At 36.8% G+C, this 19405-nt stretch overlaps 1 protein-coding gene across 2 annotated transcripts in view; it reads left to right on the top strand.

Moving 5' to 3' along the window:
• The window catches only part of ggps1 (geranylgeranyl diphosphate synthase 1), a 33244-nt gene that overhangs the window by 7606 nt on the left and 6233 nt on the right, over window positions 1–19405 (top strand). For both annotated transcript variants that reach the window (XM_055169306.2, XM_055169307.2), the window contains exon 3: window positions 1670–1740. In XM_055169306.2, the coding sequence (XP_055025281.2) occupies window positions 1670–1740 (71 nt within the window). The remainder of the gene's footprint in view (window positions 1–1669; window positions 1741–19405) is intronic.

The following is a 19405-nucleotide window of genomic DNA, read 5'->3' as shown; positions in this document are numbered from 1 at the left end:
TTTGTCTCTTGTTTACTGTAATTACATTTGTGTTATTATTGGCCTCACTGCTCTCACAATATAGACATATAAAACACCGCTCAGATATGCTATTGTGTACATAAATGCCACGTTAGTATAACAAAGAAAATATAAACACTCACTTTAGTCAGACGTCCGTTTATCCCTGCATCCTCCACACAAACGCGTCCCCTGCATAATATCTCCACAGACGCGCTGCCTCAGCTCTTGGAGCTTGTGCTCGTAAACCGAAACACGTCTTTGAAATAAGCACGCGACCAGAAACATTCACAAAACAAATTCATATCCTTATCTGATCCAGAAATGTTAAACCGAAAGCAAACGGCGCGAGTCCGTCCAAGCTTATATACTCCGCAGCGCGTCTGCTCGTAAACCGAAACATGTCCGTGAAATAAACGTTCCAAACGCGCGCAAACTTCCTCTCTTGCATAGAAACCTTCACCAAACAAACGCCCATATCCTTATCTGATGCAGAAATGTAATAAAGCAAGCACACAGCAAGAAAACAGGCAGTAGTCTGTCCAAGCTTCTCTACGCAGCAGAGGCCGATGGTTGCTGCGTCTTCACCGGGCTCCTCTACCCAGCCGACGCCCAGGCTCCGGCTTCTCCTCGGGCTTCTGTTCCTACATCTGCCTCAGCTCTTTGCAGTATTGTGGCTCATAAAGGTGCAATGTACAGCGGATTAGAGCATCACGCTTGTAAAATCCCCCTCTTCCATGTAATATTGATTAACTTCCACTGTTATTGTAACATGAATTCTGGCTCGCTCCACAACTTCTGTTTAGCTTAGCTTAGCATAAAGATGGCGGCTGGTCATTTTTTTTCGGTCTGTGTTCGTATATTTTCGTAAGTCCCACCCACTTATCTGTAATTGGTCTGAAGCGTGAGTGGGTCCCACCCATAGCCCCCACCTTGGAAAAACGAGGAATGAGTGTCTGTAGTCTTTCACACTCAATAGAGATACAGGATTTCCTTCTTTCAATGACGCAAAATGACGATTTTTACATCATTGAAAGAAGGAAGTGCCTCACTGAAATCAGTATTTCTCCCCTCTCAGGGGAAACTGAGGGAATGGTGCACGACCATTCAAAAACATGACTGGGGTTCTAACGGTACAAAGCTTAATGCAAATGGGTGAAGTTTCCCTTTAAGGGAAAACAAAAATGAATGCAGAATACCTATAACATATTAATATTTATTTAGCGACTTCCAGTGAAGGTTTTTGTTTAATATATTTTTGACAATATGCAAGCTTTTGCCATAAATTTCTCTGAGATCAAGTCTTTTATCATGTGTCATGCAAATGTTTCTATTAAATTCATATGTACACACAAACCTGCATACAGAAGTATGATACACATTTTAGACAAAGACACATCCTTTATTTGGAATGATGGATGTGTCAGACAATTTCTTGAAATATGACTTAGTAGTATATTACAAAGTAAATATTCTGCTTCCGTCTTATTCCACAGCTCATTTGAAATTGGTCGACCTCTTAAGATTGACAAACGCCATTTTCGCTGTTCTTTATTTTGTTCTCTTGCCATTAGACAATATAATCTCATCTTTCATTTCCACATGACTGCTGCAGCGTATGTTTCATCTTGTCATCTCAATGTCTTTTTTTCTCTGCTTTGATTGTTAGGAAAACAAGTCCGAAAGAAACTCTCTCAAGCATTCAATCATTGGCTCAATGTCCCAGAGGATAAACTTCAGGTAAGGGATTGTTATATTTGATCAGCAATCGATTTCACTGTTGCTATAGAAGAATGAACTGAGTTTTTTTCTATGCTGTGAAACATTGTATTATTTAAAGGGCACTTTTAATAATGGTTCTCTTATTAATGTGATGTCACACTTATAAAAATCCACCCATGGCCATTGACTAACTGCTTAATTTTAACCAAAAGCTTTTCTAAATCTGTTTGTTTGCAAGGTTAAAGGTACACACATAAAATCCCACCCAAATAGGGGCATTTTGGACATGCTATAATAAATTATCTGTGGGTTATTTCCTGAATATTTAGCTGAAACCTCACAGGCAAATTCTAGACACACCTAAGAGGCAGTTTATAACTGGTATTAAGATGCATTTTGGTAGATCGGATCACAAGTGGATGAAAGAGACACACGTTAATACCTGTTATTTTAATCAATCTCTTTTGTCCACTTTCGACCACGTCTGTCCTGATTACTGAGGGGGCGGTCTGTGGGCGAGTTCGTCTGATTTTGTTTAAACCCAAGCGGGAGAAATTCTGGGTTTAAATTGATGCGAACTAATATTATGTCCACTGCTTGTGTTGTTAGTAAACATGCTGCATAGAGTTTTGTACATGTATATGTAAGGGCTTTCTCTGGTACTTCAGAGCAATTGATTAAATAAACTTGCGCAACTTTAACATGCTCGCAAAATCAAACGAAAATTAAAGCAGCAGAGAGCAGCTGCTTTAGTTTTATCAATGAAAGCCTAAAGATGTGTGTGGGTTAAACTAGCTGCTGCTTCATTGATGGTCGCGCTGCTACTGTGGTTACATGCGTGGAAACTGCCTACCAGTAATCTGCATGTGTGTTTGCACGTCAACGTGGATGACGACGCAGAAATACATACGCTGTATATGACATACAACTATAATGAGCCCTAAACTCTTTCCCCGCCATTGACGAGTTATCTCGTCAATCTGCAATACCGCTATTATCCACCAGGTGGCGTTGTTCCGCAACTTATAAAACCCGGAAGTATTGCCCTAGGGCAAACAGCTGTATATCCGTGTATGTTTTAAAGATAGCTCTGCATCTGATCTCTATCAAAAGTCTCTCACAAAAATTGAATTTTCTCAGCTTTTTGCTAAAAATTTTGTGTTTTTGATGAAACCTACACATATTTGAGAGATGATAAAAACAGAACACATGAAGGTAGGATGAAACAGATTTTTTGAAAGCAGAGGGTCTGTTCTTTTATTTCTCATATTGTATGTTTATATATTTAAAAAGGAGCATTTTCTGGAAGGCATTAAAGTTTTGTGAAAATTATAAAAAATGCTGGCAGGGAAAGAGTTAAAGGATAATTCCGGTATTTAACACTTTGAGTCTCATTTTTGGTTTGTTTTGGATGAACTACGGTGATGGACACAGAAATTTTGACAATGGGTCGAGTCTTGACTTTTCGACTCATTTAGAAGCGTCTCTTGACTGCTTCAGAATGGAAGTCAATGGCCATGCACAAACATGTCATTAAAACAACACTTAACGTTCATTTTCAAAACTGTACTACTCACCGAGTGGTTCGTGGTGTTCGTTGATGATTAAAAACAAATATATTGGTGCAATGTATGATTTCAATCCGTGTTATTTGCTATAGTGGAACTATTTTTTCAGATACCTCTCAACCGCGTATATACCTCCGCTCTATATTTGAGTCTGAAGCATGAATGAACGTAGTCCAACAAACTGTAATAAAACGGTAGCATACTTTCAAAATCAAGTTTATTTATAACACTTGCACCATCCAATATGTTTTTTTTCATCAGCAGAACAATAAAGAAGATATTTTGCAGAAACCCCGGTGCTCCGTCATGCAAGTCAACAGATCCGCACACTTTAAGAGCTAAAGCATATATATCCAATACAACAGTAATCCCCCATAACTCCGTGTGACATATTGACGTCTTGTGAAGCAAATAAATCACTTTTTGCAAGAAACTGAACGTTATTTACAACACTATTAGAGTAAATGCCAAAGCAGGAAGCGCGCTTTACGTTCAAGGCGATCTCTTCCACACTGGTGCCGTTTGGTGGCTGTTGACTATGGATGTTGGTCTGTCTGCGCCACCTATAGAGCGGGAGCGTGATGCGCACTTCCTGCTTGGCAAAAGCTCTGCATTAACGCTGTAAAATATTTATATATTCGAATCTCAAAACTGAAAATCGCATGTCAACCCCACGGAACGAATATTCGAATATTCTGGTCCAGCCCTACAAATATGGGAAAAATTTCTTCTGAGAGAAACCGAGCGAAAAAACTACAACCACATGTAAACAAACAGACCCTTTTCTGTTTCCCGGCGGCGGAGTGATATATCAGCGAGCAAACAGTCTTCCAAGAGAAGTCAATGGAATTTTACAAAATGCCAAATAAAACACGACAGAAACTGTATTTCGCCACACAACTTGTTTTTAATCATGAACGAACACCACGAACCACTCGTTGAGTAGCACAGTTTTGAAAATGAACGTTAAGTGTTGTTTTAATGACATGTTTGTGCATGGCCATTGACTTCCATTTCTAAAGCAGTCAAGAGACGCTTCTAAACGAGTCAAAAACTCAAGACATGACCCATTGTCAAAATTTCTGTGTCCATCACTGAAGTTCATCCAAAACAAACCAGAAATGAGACTCAAAGTGTTAAATACTGGAATTATCCTTTAAATTGCATCTTGTAAAATGGGTTTAATATGTGCCCTTTAATTTATAATTTTATTTTACATCTAGTTTATACTTTAAACAACTTTTTATAATACCTTACCATTGTACTAGTGGTAGAAAACATTATTTCTTACATTATTATTTTAAGTGAATTAGCTTTTGTTGATACTTTGTTTGTTTATAGGCAAGCTGTCTCAAAAAATGCAGCCAAACACCAAATTTCCACCCTGTCAGTGTGTTACACCTGTAAGTGTTCGTTAAGGCAGATTAAAAATTACATTTCATGTTTCCCAACAATTTGGCAGCTTTAATACCCGTTTGTCTTTTGTTTCACTTGAAAATTTGTTTCTTTTAAATTTGTACAGAAGTAAATGCTGTCATTTAATTTAGAAGAGTGACAGTATTGTCGGTATGGTTATATGTTTTAGTTTGGACATTGTTGTTGTTAAAGGATGCCAACCTTTTTTTAAATTGAAGTATGTATGTAGTAGTAATCAATGGAGGTCTATAATACGTGGTGAGGTTTCTGTTATTTCCAGATTCTCTGAGAATCTAGTAGAATTAAAAAGCAAAAGTTTTTAATTCATTCATTTGATCAGTAGTCTAAAAATAACGCAACACACACACACACACACACACAATCATTTACATCCGGTTTACAGTCCAGCGATCCGCTCAAAGTATCTATGTAAATCAAGAGTACTGACCCGGTCACATCTCTTCAGGGAAATTAGCTCCTGTATCATTCTTTCTTTTGTAAACTGCCTATTTCCTGCTTTTCTCGGTCTCTTTGTTCTATACTGGCATGGAGGAGACTAGAAAAAAAATCAATGAAAATAGATTTAGACTCATAACCATCACATCACGGGCCAATTTCAGAATTCTGCCCTTCAGATGTAGTTGATGTGGAGTAGTGTTACAGATACAAATGGGGGATTTTCAATGCTTTTTAAGAAATTGTTCACCCAATATTTAATCCTTTTAAATATTTTATTCACTGTAATGTCTAATAAGAAATGGTCATTTACTCAACCCTCATGTATTTCTAACTGGAAAAGATGTCAGAATGTGAAAGGTTTGATATGATGTTGAATACACATGAAATCCTAATTTTCTTCATCTACTTTGTACTCCGTAATCAACAAACAAACAAAAACAAAATAATACTTCGATGGCATTTTTAAACATGTGGTGTTTTTTTGTGACGGGAAGGAAACGTAAGCCATCAAAATCAAATAATTCAAACAAGAGGCACTAGGGAGACGGAAAAATGTTTGCTGTTACTCGTTCTCCCGACAGCATCAAGCTTCCGTCATGCTAACACATTGACCACAGTGATCTTATTAAAAACTTTCCATTATTTTACTCTGTCAACGAAAATCGAGCAGGACCAAAACATTTTATAGCTGATCGCTGTCAAAAAAAGTAGATGACGACGACGTCCCAAGTATAACAGCAGCAATGACAGTGTTCTTTATATGACAAAGTAAATGTTTTGATTAATGCCGCTAATGTTTGTTTTTTTAATCCGTGTATACCACTAGTCAACTTAATGAATATAACATGGCAAAGATGAATGCACATTTATATATTGATTCAATACATTTATAGCATTTTGGGGGAAAACTTGTCATAGATTTATTGCATTTTGTGGAAAAAAAATTTTTCAGGGTTCCCGCGGGGTCTTAAAAAGTCTTAAATTCTAAAGTCTAAAATTCAGAATGTTAAATTTAAGGCCTTAAAAAGTCTTAAAAACACCCAGATTTTTATCCCAGGTCTTAAATTTAATTTACCCAAGTCTTAAATTTCTTACCTCTTTTCATTCCCAAAAAGCGTTGTCCGCAGAATATAAAATAGTAATTTAAAACGCTGAAGAACTAACTTAATCAGTGGCGGAGGCAGAAAGTGTATGCTGGTGGGTCTCTAAAAAGAAACGTTCCGCCCTTTGTCATAATCCACGCAAATCGTGCCATAAGCTATATTTCAGGTGTTGTGATCTGACTGTTTACTGTGGGTTTGGCGAGAAACAATCCTTAAACTTAGTTCTGTATAAGCAAAAATCTTTTTCGGGGTAATTTATAAGCCCGTGGCTTACCTGAGCATTTGCCAGGTTCTGAAACATAGAGGACATAGAAGCGAACAAAAATCAATGCTGCTGTATTGAAAATCAACTTAAACAGTCGGGCCGTCGAGTCACGAGCCACCAACAGCGTGTCAACTTTAGTTTTACACAGTTTTATATTTTAGACTTTAATATTGCTCTTTGCTGCGATGCACTTGAACCTTACACGCTTTCCCTTCAGCTCTCCACAAACATCAGCGATTGACAGACGGAAAGCAAGAAAGTACCGTAATAAACCATATATTTCAAAAAAGTGCAATTGTCTTTTAGGGACAATTCAAACGTTTTGATTGCGCAAATGCTTCAGGAGTTACGGTTAAATGAACAGCGGTAGATCAGTCAGAGCCCTTTCGCATAGGCAGGCTGCTGCATACGGCATCGCCTGGTTTATTTAAGTTAACTGAGCATTACATTCGCAAGTCATAAGCATATTACAACAATTAACGATTTACTAAGAATAATAATCAATATTTTAAAGTTAATTTCAAAGTTAATATTCTGAAATAAGACCATTTCTGAAATAAGAAATGCGACCCTTCGGAGGCTACAGCCTTCGGATTGAGAAACGGTCTTAGTGGATAACGTTAGCAGCACATATCAAACAGCCTTTTAATGGTAAATTTCATTTTCTTAATGCAGATTCATCCGTTATTGTGTAATTAGAGAGGCTATTAAACCTGATGGCAGTATATAGTGCATATTTATGCATAAAACGTATGGGTGGAGTGTTTTTTGGCTCTGTGATTCTGTATTCAATTAAATGCAATACATTAATTTATTAAAAACTTGTATTAATAAAATGCATATATTAATGCTTTTAGGGATTAATAATAATTGAAAGTGATCTTTTGTTCTTTGTATATTTATAAACAGGCACAAGATATATACACAGCACACAGTCAGTTGTACATTAAACATTATGGGGTGGTTTCCCGGGCAGGGATTAGCTTAAACCAGGACTAGGTCTTAGTTTAATTATGACACATATAACTAGTTTGAATAAACATGCCTTACTAAAACCATTACTTGTGTGCATTTTGATGTATTTTAAGATATGTCAGTGCAAATTGTTTTCAAGTTTGGAAAGCTCTTATCCCTGTCTGGGAAACCTCCCCTATAAGCTTACGTACTACAGAGTGTGATGCATTTTAAAGCTTTAAAGTTGTATGAGGCAGTGTAAAACTAGGCACAAACCAGCAGCTGACCATACTAACTGATCTAATATTAGTGAATTTTATTTGTCAAAAAACATTGTTGATAGAATTTTATAAAAATACTACTTACACATTTTAGTGTGATGTATAAATATTGTAAATCAATGCATTTCTTGACTATTAATTAAGAAAAATCACAGCTCTTTGCCTCTAACTCAATGTATATCAATGGCTCACTATGAGCCATTTTTGGGCTTCCATTGTCAGAAGTCTCTTCCTAAAGGGCTATGGGTAAAATTTGTCGGCGCCAACACTCGCGGTCTAATAGAGTTAAGCATAATGTATTTCCATGTATTTTGATTATCTGTTTTAAAACTGCGTTCATTTTATATTTTTCTATAACTGAATCAATAAAAATAGAACGTTTTAAGAATTTCTGAGATAATTTGAATGCTTCTAGTAATGTGTCGTGTTGGTCTTAAATTTTACTCATAATGGTCTTAAAAGGTCTTAAAAAGGTCTTAAATTTAACTTGCTGAAACCTGCAAGAACCCTGTTTATAATAAATCTTTGAAAATCTAATTATGGATTTGAATTGTTTTATGTTTTTATAACCTAAAGATGCTATGTGAAAGTTTGTAAAAGAAAATAGTGGTTTTCATCTTGTCACATTCTTGGAGTAGAAAACGTGTTTTTACCGAAATTAGTCAAAATTGTCAGTAATGTTGTCAGTAATATACTGTGCTGCTAATTTCTGATACGGGAGTGTTTGTTTGTTAGAAAAATGTTAGGCTAACTTATTAGAAGTATTGGTCTTGTGTTTTGTTTCACTAATGCTGTTCTCGCAGGACGCGTGACAAGCACGCCGCTTCCGGCTTGCGCTGTTCTGTAGTATTTTTAAAGTTTATTAATTCTAAACGTGTCACATGTCCATATTGCACGAATAAAAAGGCACTACACTCCCTTGGGTCCGCAGCAACACATCCACCACATAATAAAACTGTAGACAGACAGACAGACACACACATTCACACACAGAGATTCCTGCTTTATTAAAGAGAAAAATATGTTCAGCCCCTCCTTCCAAAGCTTCGAATATTCAATTTGATTTCTACTAGAGCTTCGAAGCTCAAAAAATGCTATTCGGAACAGTCCTACAAAATTGTGGTGTGGGACGTTTTATGTATAATTGAATTGGATGGTGATAAGAGGCTTAATGATGTTTAAAACCAAATCCTGTCCATTTCTTTTGAAATGTTTCTTTCTTTGTATTTTTTGCTGCTACACTCTTAACTCTTTAGAACCTAAAGCAAAAATATAAAAAGTGAAAACAGTCTGTCAAAATCTAACACAAGGTTTTATGATCAAGTGCAAGGGATCTTTTTTTAGGAAAGAAATGGCTTTTAATAAATTGCAATTATTGATCATTGCTGTGTTTTGTGAGTTTGTAAATGGACATTAAATAGACACATATGTACACGGTTTTATATTTAGGAGGCTTTTTTAATCCATTCACTCAAATCTCCTGCTTTCTAACCTAACGTGCCCCATGACTCACTGTTCAAATCGCCCTTTTCACTCTCCACAAAAACAGCAGCAATTTGCTGACAGAAAGCAAGAAATAACCACATTAAACCATATAGTCAAAAAAGCGTATTTGTCTACTTTCAGGAGCAATTAGATTTTTTTACAGCGAAAATGGTTAAAGAGTTATGTTTAAATGAACTGCCCTTTGTTTTGGCGATGACACATCCGGTTTAATAGGATTAAAAATAAAGGTGATTGAAAGGTTGTTCACAACAATGTGACGCAAGAACCATTTTGGTCCCTTAAAGAACCACTCAGTCAAAATGGTTTTTCTGTGACATCATGAAGCACCTTCTTTTTTAAAAGGGTATTGTGTTCATTATGTAGTTTGTGTTGTAAATGACGTGACTGCAGTCAGTGCAAACAAAACCAACTAAAAAAGCAAGCATTGTCAGCAAGCATTTTTCAGCTTTACATTACATTAAATTATTTTAAGGTTTGGGTCTGTCAAAGCGCTGTGTTAACAGTGAAGCCTGTCAGATCACATTCAACACACCGTAAATGTTTTTTCATTTATCTTTAATATTTCTATAAAGCTCTTCAGATGGTCAAAAGATGCTTTTTGAGTCCTTTCTGCAGTGTCTCTGTGTATTTGATCTCGGGAATGGAAAACAACTTTTCTTCTGGATGTTTGTATTGTGGTTCGATGAGTATAGCTGCTGAATCGCATTAAAAGTTACTTTATAAGGCTGTATATAGATCCCTATGGGCCATTACCATATGCACAATTTTATTAATTCTAAAAATTAAGAAAAAGATGCAAATTTTAATGCCTATAATCCACACAAATTCAATCCAATCAATAATTGTCATGTAAATCCAGTAGATGTGTTATATCCGAAGATAGACAGCAGCCTGTAAACAGTTGACTCTTTAGATGTTCTCCTCATAAACTCTCACGTCCTGATAGTTTTTCTTCACCTGTTTGTTCATAATTCTGCTTAAACCCGAGGAGTAATTTGGTCTTTTGACAGTAAAGGTGCTCTAAGCGAATTCACGCGTTTTAGACCATAAAACATTTTTTGTTACATACAGCAAACATCTCCTCACGATCTGCTGGCTGCCTGTCCGCTGATTAAACTGTAAAAAACGTGATCTCTGTAGACAGCCTAGGCTCCACAAACTGCAATAAAAACAACGTGGCCAAACCTACCACCAGAAAGGATAACAAAGTGTTCCAGCCAATTAACTACAAGAAGGATTTGGGGGTGAGGGTTGGGCACGTTCATGAAAGCACGGAAGGGAGGGGAGGAGTTAGCTACGCTCCGTTTGTTTAAAAACAGTTCAAACATCAACAAAAAGTAACGTCACACAGATTCGCTTAGAGCACCTTTAATAATAATGACCAGCCTGGAACTGGCAGAAGATATCTGCTACACATTTTTTGACACTACATGATGAGAGAATGATAAATGTGCATTCATTGCAAAAAATGCACAATTTGCTGATAAATGAACTAATTACATAGCACAGGTTTTGAAAGTTATTAATAGGGCTTTTAATCTTCATTCTGGTCGGATTGTCTGAATAACATTGATAATGGGAGCTGCTATTCAGATGTTTTAATAAAACACTGCATTCTTGCAGTTCCAGTGCACAGATGGAGTTTCATTTAAAAGCTGTGATTATGTGGATTGCAGTGGTAATTGATTATTAAGCTGTAAAGGACCACCAGTGTCAACTCGCAGTGATTTAAAAGTGACTGGAATTGCACACAAAAGTAAAGCCCTGTTTAATAAATTACAAACATCATTCGGCATACAAACACACCCATGATGTTCATTGCCCAAATACAGGCTTGTATGATAATGGTAGTGATGATTTTAATGAAATATTCATAATGCATATCGTTGTCATACTTGGTACAGCATCTTTACATGTAACCATATTCTTGCCAGTGTAATAATATAATCCACATTTGACCAAAATTGAGTTTAAATGGACATACGTGCATATTTTACAGTAACGGTGGTTTCTTCCGATTATTAATTAGAATGGCCATGTCGCGTTTCATATTGACAGATGAATATGCTCAGTTTATTAAATAGCCTACATCTTAGTTTATTAAATACGCTTAGTTTATTTAATATTAATTATACATTTATTAAATGTCTCTTGCAAACTATGAAGGGACAATGAATCAATAAACTGACATGGTAATGCTAGACAGATACTTTGTTTGCACAGTCCTACCATAATTTTGTCACTCACTCCTAGACGTACGTCTGGCATCAGGTGGGAAACGTTTACCTCAATGAAGGAAAGTCATTGTCTCACCAGGCTATGTTTATTCAGCTATTCAGTTCTGAGCTTCGATGAAACTTCACGAGACCTGCGAGATGCTGATTGACAGCTTTGACACCAAATGGATATACGTGAAAATCAGATGACATGATTTCACAACTTTTCATTGGCCATTTAGATATGTGAAGCATAGGCTTCTGTATACGGAAATTAACCTGGACATTCAATCCTTCGAAAAATCTGCGAAATGGACATACGTGGTTTTCATCGGACAGCGGCGATATGTATTTATTGTTGTAGTATCATATTTTGGTGTCAAACGCAAATGAGAACAAATTAAATTAAATTAAAAATTAGATTATTATTAGACAGTTATGTTATAACTAGAGCCCGACCGATTTATCGTTTTGCCGATTTTATCGGCCGATATGAGCATGTCGCAGATATCTGTATCGGCGTAAAAGCCGCAGATATGCGCCGATATGAACGTTTGTTACAGAACACATTAAATGCATTTGAAAGATGTAAGTACTTGTTTGTCCAGCAGAGTGCGCCATACTGGTTGCTAATGGCGACCCAGATCACTCACTGTAGTGACACCAGCCAATCCCCCACCCCCTTCACTTCAGTTCAGTCAGTCAGTCTCTCAGTTCAGGTGGCATGGAAGCAGTCACGCAGTGTCTTCTTTACAACATTGTTACACCTGGTATTAAGACGTGCTTTGGTCGATTGGACTATAAATGGACAAGAGAGACGCATTCCCGCTTACATTTGGTGTTTTTAATCCGTCTCTTTGTCGACTTGCGAGTTAAAACGCAAGCGGGAGAAATGACGCGAGACGGAGAAATGACACGTTTAAACTACGCGCAGCCGTGCACTTATATATGACTATATGAGATTACTGCTGCTTGTGTTGTTAGGTAACATGCTCATTTCAGAGCAATTGATTCAATAAGCTCGCGCAACTCTACACCCTTGCTAAATAAAAGAGGCGGAGCGAAGACGCTTTATTTTTATAAAAGTCTAAAGTTTGCACGGAACCCTGGGTTTGTGTTATAAAAACGTTGTGCACAACATTAAACATAGTGTACATTAGTATGTGCTCCGTCAAGCATTGTCTTCGTAACTTTGAGTGGCTAACGTTAACTAATTTGTGAAGAACACAACTTACTGTAAAGCTAATATTAATCAATGACTTCATAAGTTTCTCTTTATAACGTTCTCGTCAAAACTGCAAATGATGCAAGTTTTATGTATTTTGTTCTCTTTGTGTTTTAAAGTTATTTATAATAAGTCAAGTTTACTGTTTAGTGCACTGATATCCAACTAGTTTTGGATAATAAAGTTTATTGTTAACTTCTTGCCTATAGTACATATCTTTGTCACATCAATATAAGTGTTGGATCACCACATTTGTGAGTGATCACCACATATGTGAGTGATCATTGCATTGCGTTGTATTTATTCATATACAGTATATTATGTTAAAGTATATAGTGTATTCTATGTACAGTACTTTAGTATAATATACTGTAGTATATACTGAACTCTACTATACACATAAAGGATATCGGCCGATATATCGTTCTCGGTCTTTTTTTACTCCCTAATATCTGTATCGGCATCGGCCCCAAAAAACGCATATCGGTCGGGCTCTAGTTATAACGTACTGTCAGGATTTCTTTTTTTAAATATGTACCTTAGCTGTTGCTGGGGCTGTATCCTTTTAAAAAGTTCAGCTTTGCACCTAAGAGTTCATATTAGTACCTCAGGTACATATTGGTACCAAATGTATACCTATTATCTGTACCTAATTGTACAAATGAAGACATTTTTAACTCTTTTTAAAAAAAACTTGTTCCTGATGAGTTTTTATGGTAATCTGTAATACCGCGATTATCCACTATTACCCAGTTTATAAAAAACTGAAGCAAAAAATTATTTGTAATATGTATGTATGTTTTGATCATTGTTCTGAATCTGATCTTTAACAAAATTCCTTCACAAAAATGCAATTATTTCAGATTTTTGATCAAAAAATACCCATATTTAAGAAAGTTTATAAACTTTTAAGTTTATAAAAGGCAGAGGGTCTGTTCTTTAATTTGTTATATTTGTATTTTTATATATTTTTTGAGGAAATTTTTCCTGGAAGGCATTTTGTGAAACTTCACAAAATCACAAAAAATGCTGGCGGCTAACTTGAATGACTTAATAGGGTAGCTGGGTACATATTTTTTCCCCGTGCAATAACATCCTATAATTCTGTAAGATGAAATCACATTAATGTGGATTTATTAGCAGTACACAGTGTGGTGTTTGTGTCATATTGGAGGCCTGTTTGATAGTCAAGCTATTACCGACATTTTTCATTGAAACTCTTGCTCTCTCGCTCGCTCTCACTGTCTCTCATTTATGGCGGTGTGGTTTATCTTGCTGTAAACTCTTCTTGAACTCTTAGCTTGACTGCGCATGCGGTTTATCATTAGCACACTGCCGTCTGACAGAACATAAACATGCCACCGGCTGTCTCTATATCACTCAGGTCTCAATCAGGACTCATTTCATCTCATGTTACATTGAACTGGTTTACAACATCTGATTTAAAATAAACTCAGATTTTTGCGAAGAAGTCGATATAGCATCTTCGTTTTCTCCTGACCGGAATCAAATGCTGGAGATGTTTCATTCTTTTGCTGAACATTTCTTCTTTAGAGGTTTTATTGTTTGACCCAGTTACTGTTGCATGTGTAGAGGTTCAAAGGAGCACAAATCCTGTTTTCCTGGAAACATTTTGGGAATGCTGGGTGTTTCTTTAGAGCTCATTTCAGCTGATCCAGATGGACATTTACTGTATCTGCATGCTTGGATTTTGTGACACTAATGATAACAGTTTTTCGTTACTGTAATGGGTCTGAACCATTTCACTTTTTAGCTGTTTATTTATATTTGGTGATAACTTTTAAAGGTCACCTATTATGGTAATTATTCGAAATGTAAAATGAGTCTCAGGTATACCCAGAATGTGCCTGTGAAGTTTCAAGTTTCCAAATACCCTATAGATGATTTATTAGACCATGTTAAAAGGGCCCATTTTTGGGTGTGCAGGATAAAGTGCTGCTATCGTTTGTCTTTTCAAATGCAAATGAGCTGCTGCTGTTTTTTGAAGGCTAATCCGGAATTTGGCAGAATACTGGTTTCCTTGCAAAAAGTCCTTTTTTCCCCTTAGACTTTGATTATCGCAAAAATAAGCTCTGTGTTTAACGAAAGTTTATGACACTAACTGTGCATTCACACCAGACGCGGTAGAGGCGGCAAGCACGAGGGATTTACATGTTAAGTCAATGCAAAGACGCGAATAGGCGAGTTGAAAAATCTGAAAGTTGCGCCACGTTAACCAATCACGAACTTGCTCTAGTAGTGACGTGATTACAGGAAGCCGGTGGAGTCGCAGAAGGCCCTCCCATGACACGAATTTCTGCGTGAATGTCTCGAATTTCACGCGCAAAAGAAGCATGTAAACTCCAGGGTTCCCATGGGTCCTTGAAATCCTGGAAAGTTTGTGGATCTGAGGGAAAAAATTCAAGGCCCTGGGAAGTTTTTGAAAGTATACATACAAGTCATTGAAAGTGCTTGAATCTATTTTATGCAAGAAGTTTTCCGAAAAAAAAATCCATATTATTCCCTGTGCAGTGTGGGATAATATCATAAAAATTCTAGACTTTAAGCACACATGCTAAACTGTTCGCTTTAAATTCTTAAATCTTCTGTATGCGAATGATGATTCATACCAAAATGCTTTTTTGCATAGTTGTGTTTGACACATGAAAACGTCTCTGGTTACGTATGTAACTGTTGTTCCCTGAGAAGGGAACGAGACGCTGTGTCTCCCTTGCCATACTTCCTGCGTCCCTGTAACGCCGTCTTTGGCAATATTTCAGATAGCGATATACTTCCTGGCTCCCGTGTCACCCTGTCTTTGTCATTAAGCCTCACCATTGGTTGAATTTGCTACACATTCAGACGCACTTACCCCTGAAGGCATCCCCAAAATGTCATCGCAGTGACGCAGCGAGAGTTCCCTCAAAAGGGAACTGTAACAATGTATCTTAAAAGATAACACGATGTAACTTTGCTCTCACTTGAAATGTGTCCCCACATTTAGTCCTTGAATTTGAGGGAATTGGACCTGGAAAGTCCTTGAATTTGAAGTTAACTAAGGTGTGGGAACCCTGAAACTCAAATGTTCAAGCGTCCAACTATGTGCATTCACACCAGACGCAGTAGAGGCGGCAAAAATGCGCAGTTACACGTTTTGTCCAACAAGTTGGTCTTTACAGATGAACACAATTTATGAATTTTATCAAGAATTGCCTTTTTTATATTTCTAGTAAACACATTTACAATTCACAAAGTTTTTATTCATCTGTGAAGATTAACTTGTTGGACAAAACGTACAAGCTGCATATAAAAGGGAATCTCGCATATTTTGTGACCTTTTAATTGAGACTCTCAGTAGATACCTTATTACAGTAATTCTACTGTATTACAGGAAATGAGTAATGTTTTATTTAAATCTGCATATTTTAAAGGCAGTACAACAAACATTACTGGGATATATTTAAGCAATATTGCTCGAGTAGGAGTGTGATATAGCTCTAAAAGCCTCTTTGTTTGAGAACTACTTCTTCCGCCACGGATTTGAGGGCGGCCAGAATGACAGGTAAAACTTTCGGCTGCTTTGAGTCTCATATTAACTCAATGGACGGATTCGCCGTTTTTAAATATTACAATTTCTTGGTCACAAAGTGTAGTTTTAAGATTAGTTCAGTCGAGAATATATATTTATTATATTTAAATCTACAGTCGATTAGTAAAGATGGTGCCTGTTTGAAAGTTTGCTTAGTGAGATTCGGTACGTATGAGAACCAAAGCATGAGCGGTCGCCCCGCTGACCACCGCCCTCTCTGGGCTACATCTCTGACAGGGATTCCCTGGCTCTCATGTTGGCCTGATGGTCAAAAATTAGATCAAATCAGCAGTATTTGGTGTCATGATCAAACTATTACTTGTTTTCTTATTCATATTTAGTGTCTTTTGTGTTGTTATTGTTTTGGCGCGAGGTAAAAGTTAATAAAACTATACTTCTATAATGTTACTATTGGTTTACCATTTCATCTTAACGCGATACGAGCACTCGGTTATTATTAGACTTCGTTCTTGTCAGTACTATATAAAACTGTTTTTATCATAGAGATGTTTTTGCATGCTGCTTATAAATGCTGCTTATAAATATACCAGTGGCGATATTCCATAACATGTTTTAATAGTCACGTCGCAATTAAATAAATGATCAATGTCCACATTTAAAAGCTGCGGGGCTTACCTGCACTTCCACGGTGTTTTCGCGTTCTGATAAGAGATATAGCTCCAGAAAAAAATTAGTGTTTATATTCCTCTTTCTAAGTGTTAATCGTCCACACGATGTGACAAGACATTACTCCCATTAACTTTAACGTAATATCCAAGAGCGCTGATCTTTGACGGAATAATAACTTCCGATTGGGTATTCACAAACTGATTTATGAGCTAGTGAACTAATGAGACACACGGAGAGTGTTTAAAAACAGGGCGTCTGTGTTTTTCCATTCAGAGATGAGCCTGTTTAGGACCTCCATTCACTAGGTGGCGGAATGATACGAAAGGTGAAGCGGTTACTGTGCCGTTATCAGTACAATATCGCATAGCTCTTAGCCAATCGCATAGCTCTATATCGCATATATATATTACAGATTATTAAAAGTGCAGCATAATATAATTTTTACATTACACTAATGATAGGGAATGCCCAATTACCAATGCAAAAACGGAGACCATCAATAGACCCTAACAACCACATGGTAACCATCCACACCATCTAGCAATGTGATTAAATCTCTCAGAACACCTTAGCAACCATAATGTATAGCAGTGCCTTGACAACAGCCAACATCACCCTGCCAGCTGCGATCTCACATTCAACTTAATGTAAATATCACTGCTCTTATTATGCTGTAGGTTATTTATATTATTATTTTATACTGTAAACATATCCAATTATCAGTGTTTCCAGTAAAAACATCTGAGCATTCTTTCTTTGCACAAACATGCTTTGTCGGTGCGTCTGTTTAGAAAAAAATCTCTATTTTTGTAACTGTGCTAGTGGTGCAGAAATGACACGCTTCATCTTAAAGGATGTTTACTGGATAACAGGGAAACGACAATGAAATACACAGGCTTTTTTTGCAGTGCGTGCCATTTTTAACAAGCTTGATGATGTCATATACAAGGCTTCATGAAAGCTGACAAATTTAATAATAATCTATCAACGTTGTGTTTTTGCTCTGTTTGCAGTTCCTTCCAGATGTTTTATTTATCTTATTACAGAAGCATACAGAGGCGTGTACAGTATTTAATGTATTATGTATTCACACGGCTCTATTGGGTCTGCAGTGGAACTGATGGACAACATCTCGCTGTAATAATAAACCTTTTCAGGATGAATATATGTACGTTTTTGGCTATGTACCCAGCAGCCCATACCAACACTTTTCTAGCAGCTTGCATTATTCTGTCTTACGTTTGATTGTAAACGTGCTTTTGACTTGTTGAGGGGTTTATCGAGTAGCTCTTGTTCCTCACTTGCTAAGATTAACTCGCTGGGTTTTCAGTCTCTGATCTGCTGCCCACAACACTGCAGACACAGCTCCATCTCTGCTGGAAGATTTTGTTTCCCTACATTCACCTTCATTGAAGTAGATGCCAATACTGATGCCACCTGGTGGCCATTTGGGTAGTACGGTGGTTATGTTTTTATGTTGAGAGATACAGTTTTGTTACTTATGTAACATACAGTATGTTGCATGGGTTTGATTCCCACAGAACACACAAACTGATATAAATGTATAACTTGATTGTTTTGGATTTAAGTGTCTGTAGGTATAACATCTTATGAAATTGAAATTTGTAAGGAATTATTTTCTGTCCAGTTTCTTAGTGTGTTTTAATATTGTCTTCTTTATTAAAACTTAACTTAGAGGATTAGTCCATTTTCTTTAAAAAAATCCAGATAATTTACTCACCACCATGTCATCCAAAATGTTGATGTCTTTCTTTGTTCAGTCGAGAAGAAATTGTTTTTTGATAAAATCCTTCCAGGATTTTTCTCATTTTAATGGACCCCAACACTTTCAATGCAGTTCAAAATTGCAGTTTCAGAGGACTCGATCTAACTAAACGATCTCAAATGAGGCATGGGGGTCTTATTTGGCGAAACGATTGTCATTTTTGGCAGGACAAGTGAAAAATTTGCATTTTTAAACCACAACTTTTCGTTTTCCCTTTGGTCGTGTGACGTGCCATCGCGACCTCACATAATACCTCACATAATACGTCATTACGTCAAGAGGTCACGGATGACGTATGCGAAACTACACCCCAGTGTTAACAAGTGTGGAGAAAGACGTTGTATGTCAAATGATACTAATTAATGTCTTTGTGTCAGTTTATTGCTTAAAATGGTCGGCAAATGTGCGTTTCATATATGTAACACGTGACCTTTCCACATCATTACGAAATTACGTGAGGTCGCGCTGGCTCGTCATACAGCCGAAAGGTGAAGTTGTGGTTTAAAAGTGCATACATTTAATTTTTCTTGCCGAAAATGACAATCGTTTCGCTAGATAAGACCCTTATGCCTCATTTGGAATCGTTTGGAGTCTTTTGAGGCTACGTTGAGTTTTAATGACCATTAGAATGAGAAAAATCCTGGAATGTTTTACTCTTCTCGACTGAGCAGGGAGGGACCTCGGC

The sequence above is a fragment of the Misgurnus anguillicaudatus genome, chromosome 11 (genome assembly GCF_027580225.2).
Source record: "Misgurnus anguillicaudatus chromosome 11, ASM2758022v2, whole genome shotgun sequence".
Lineage (NCBI taxonomy): Eukaryota > Metazoa > Chordata > Actinopteri > Cypriniformes > Cobitidae > Misgurnus > Misgurnus anguillicaudatus.
The sequence above is the reverse complement of the archived record's forward strand: the minus strand, read 5'-3'. Positions and strand labels throughout refer to the sequence as shown.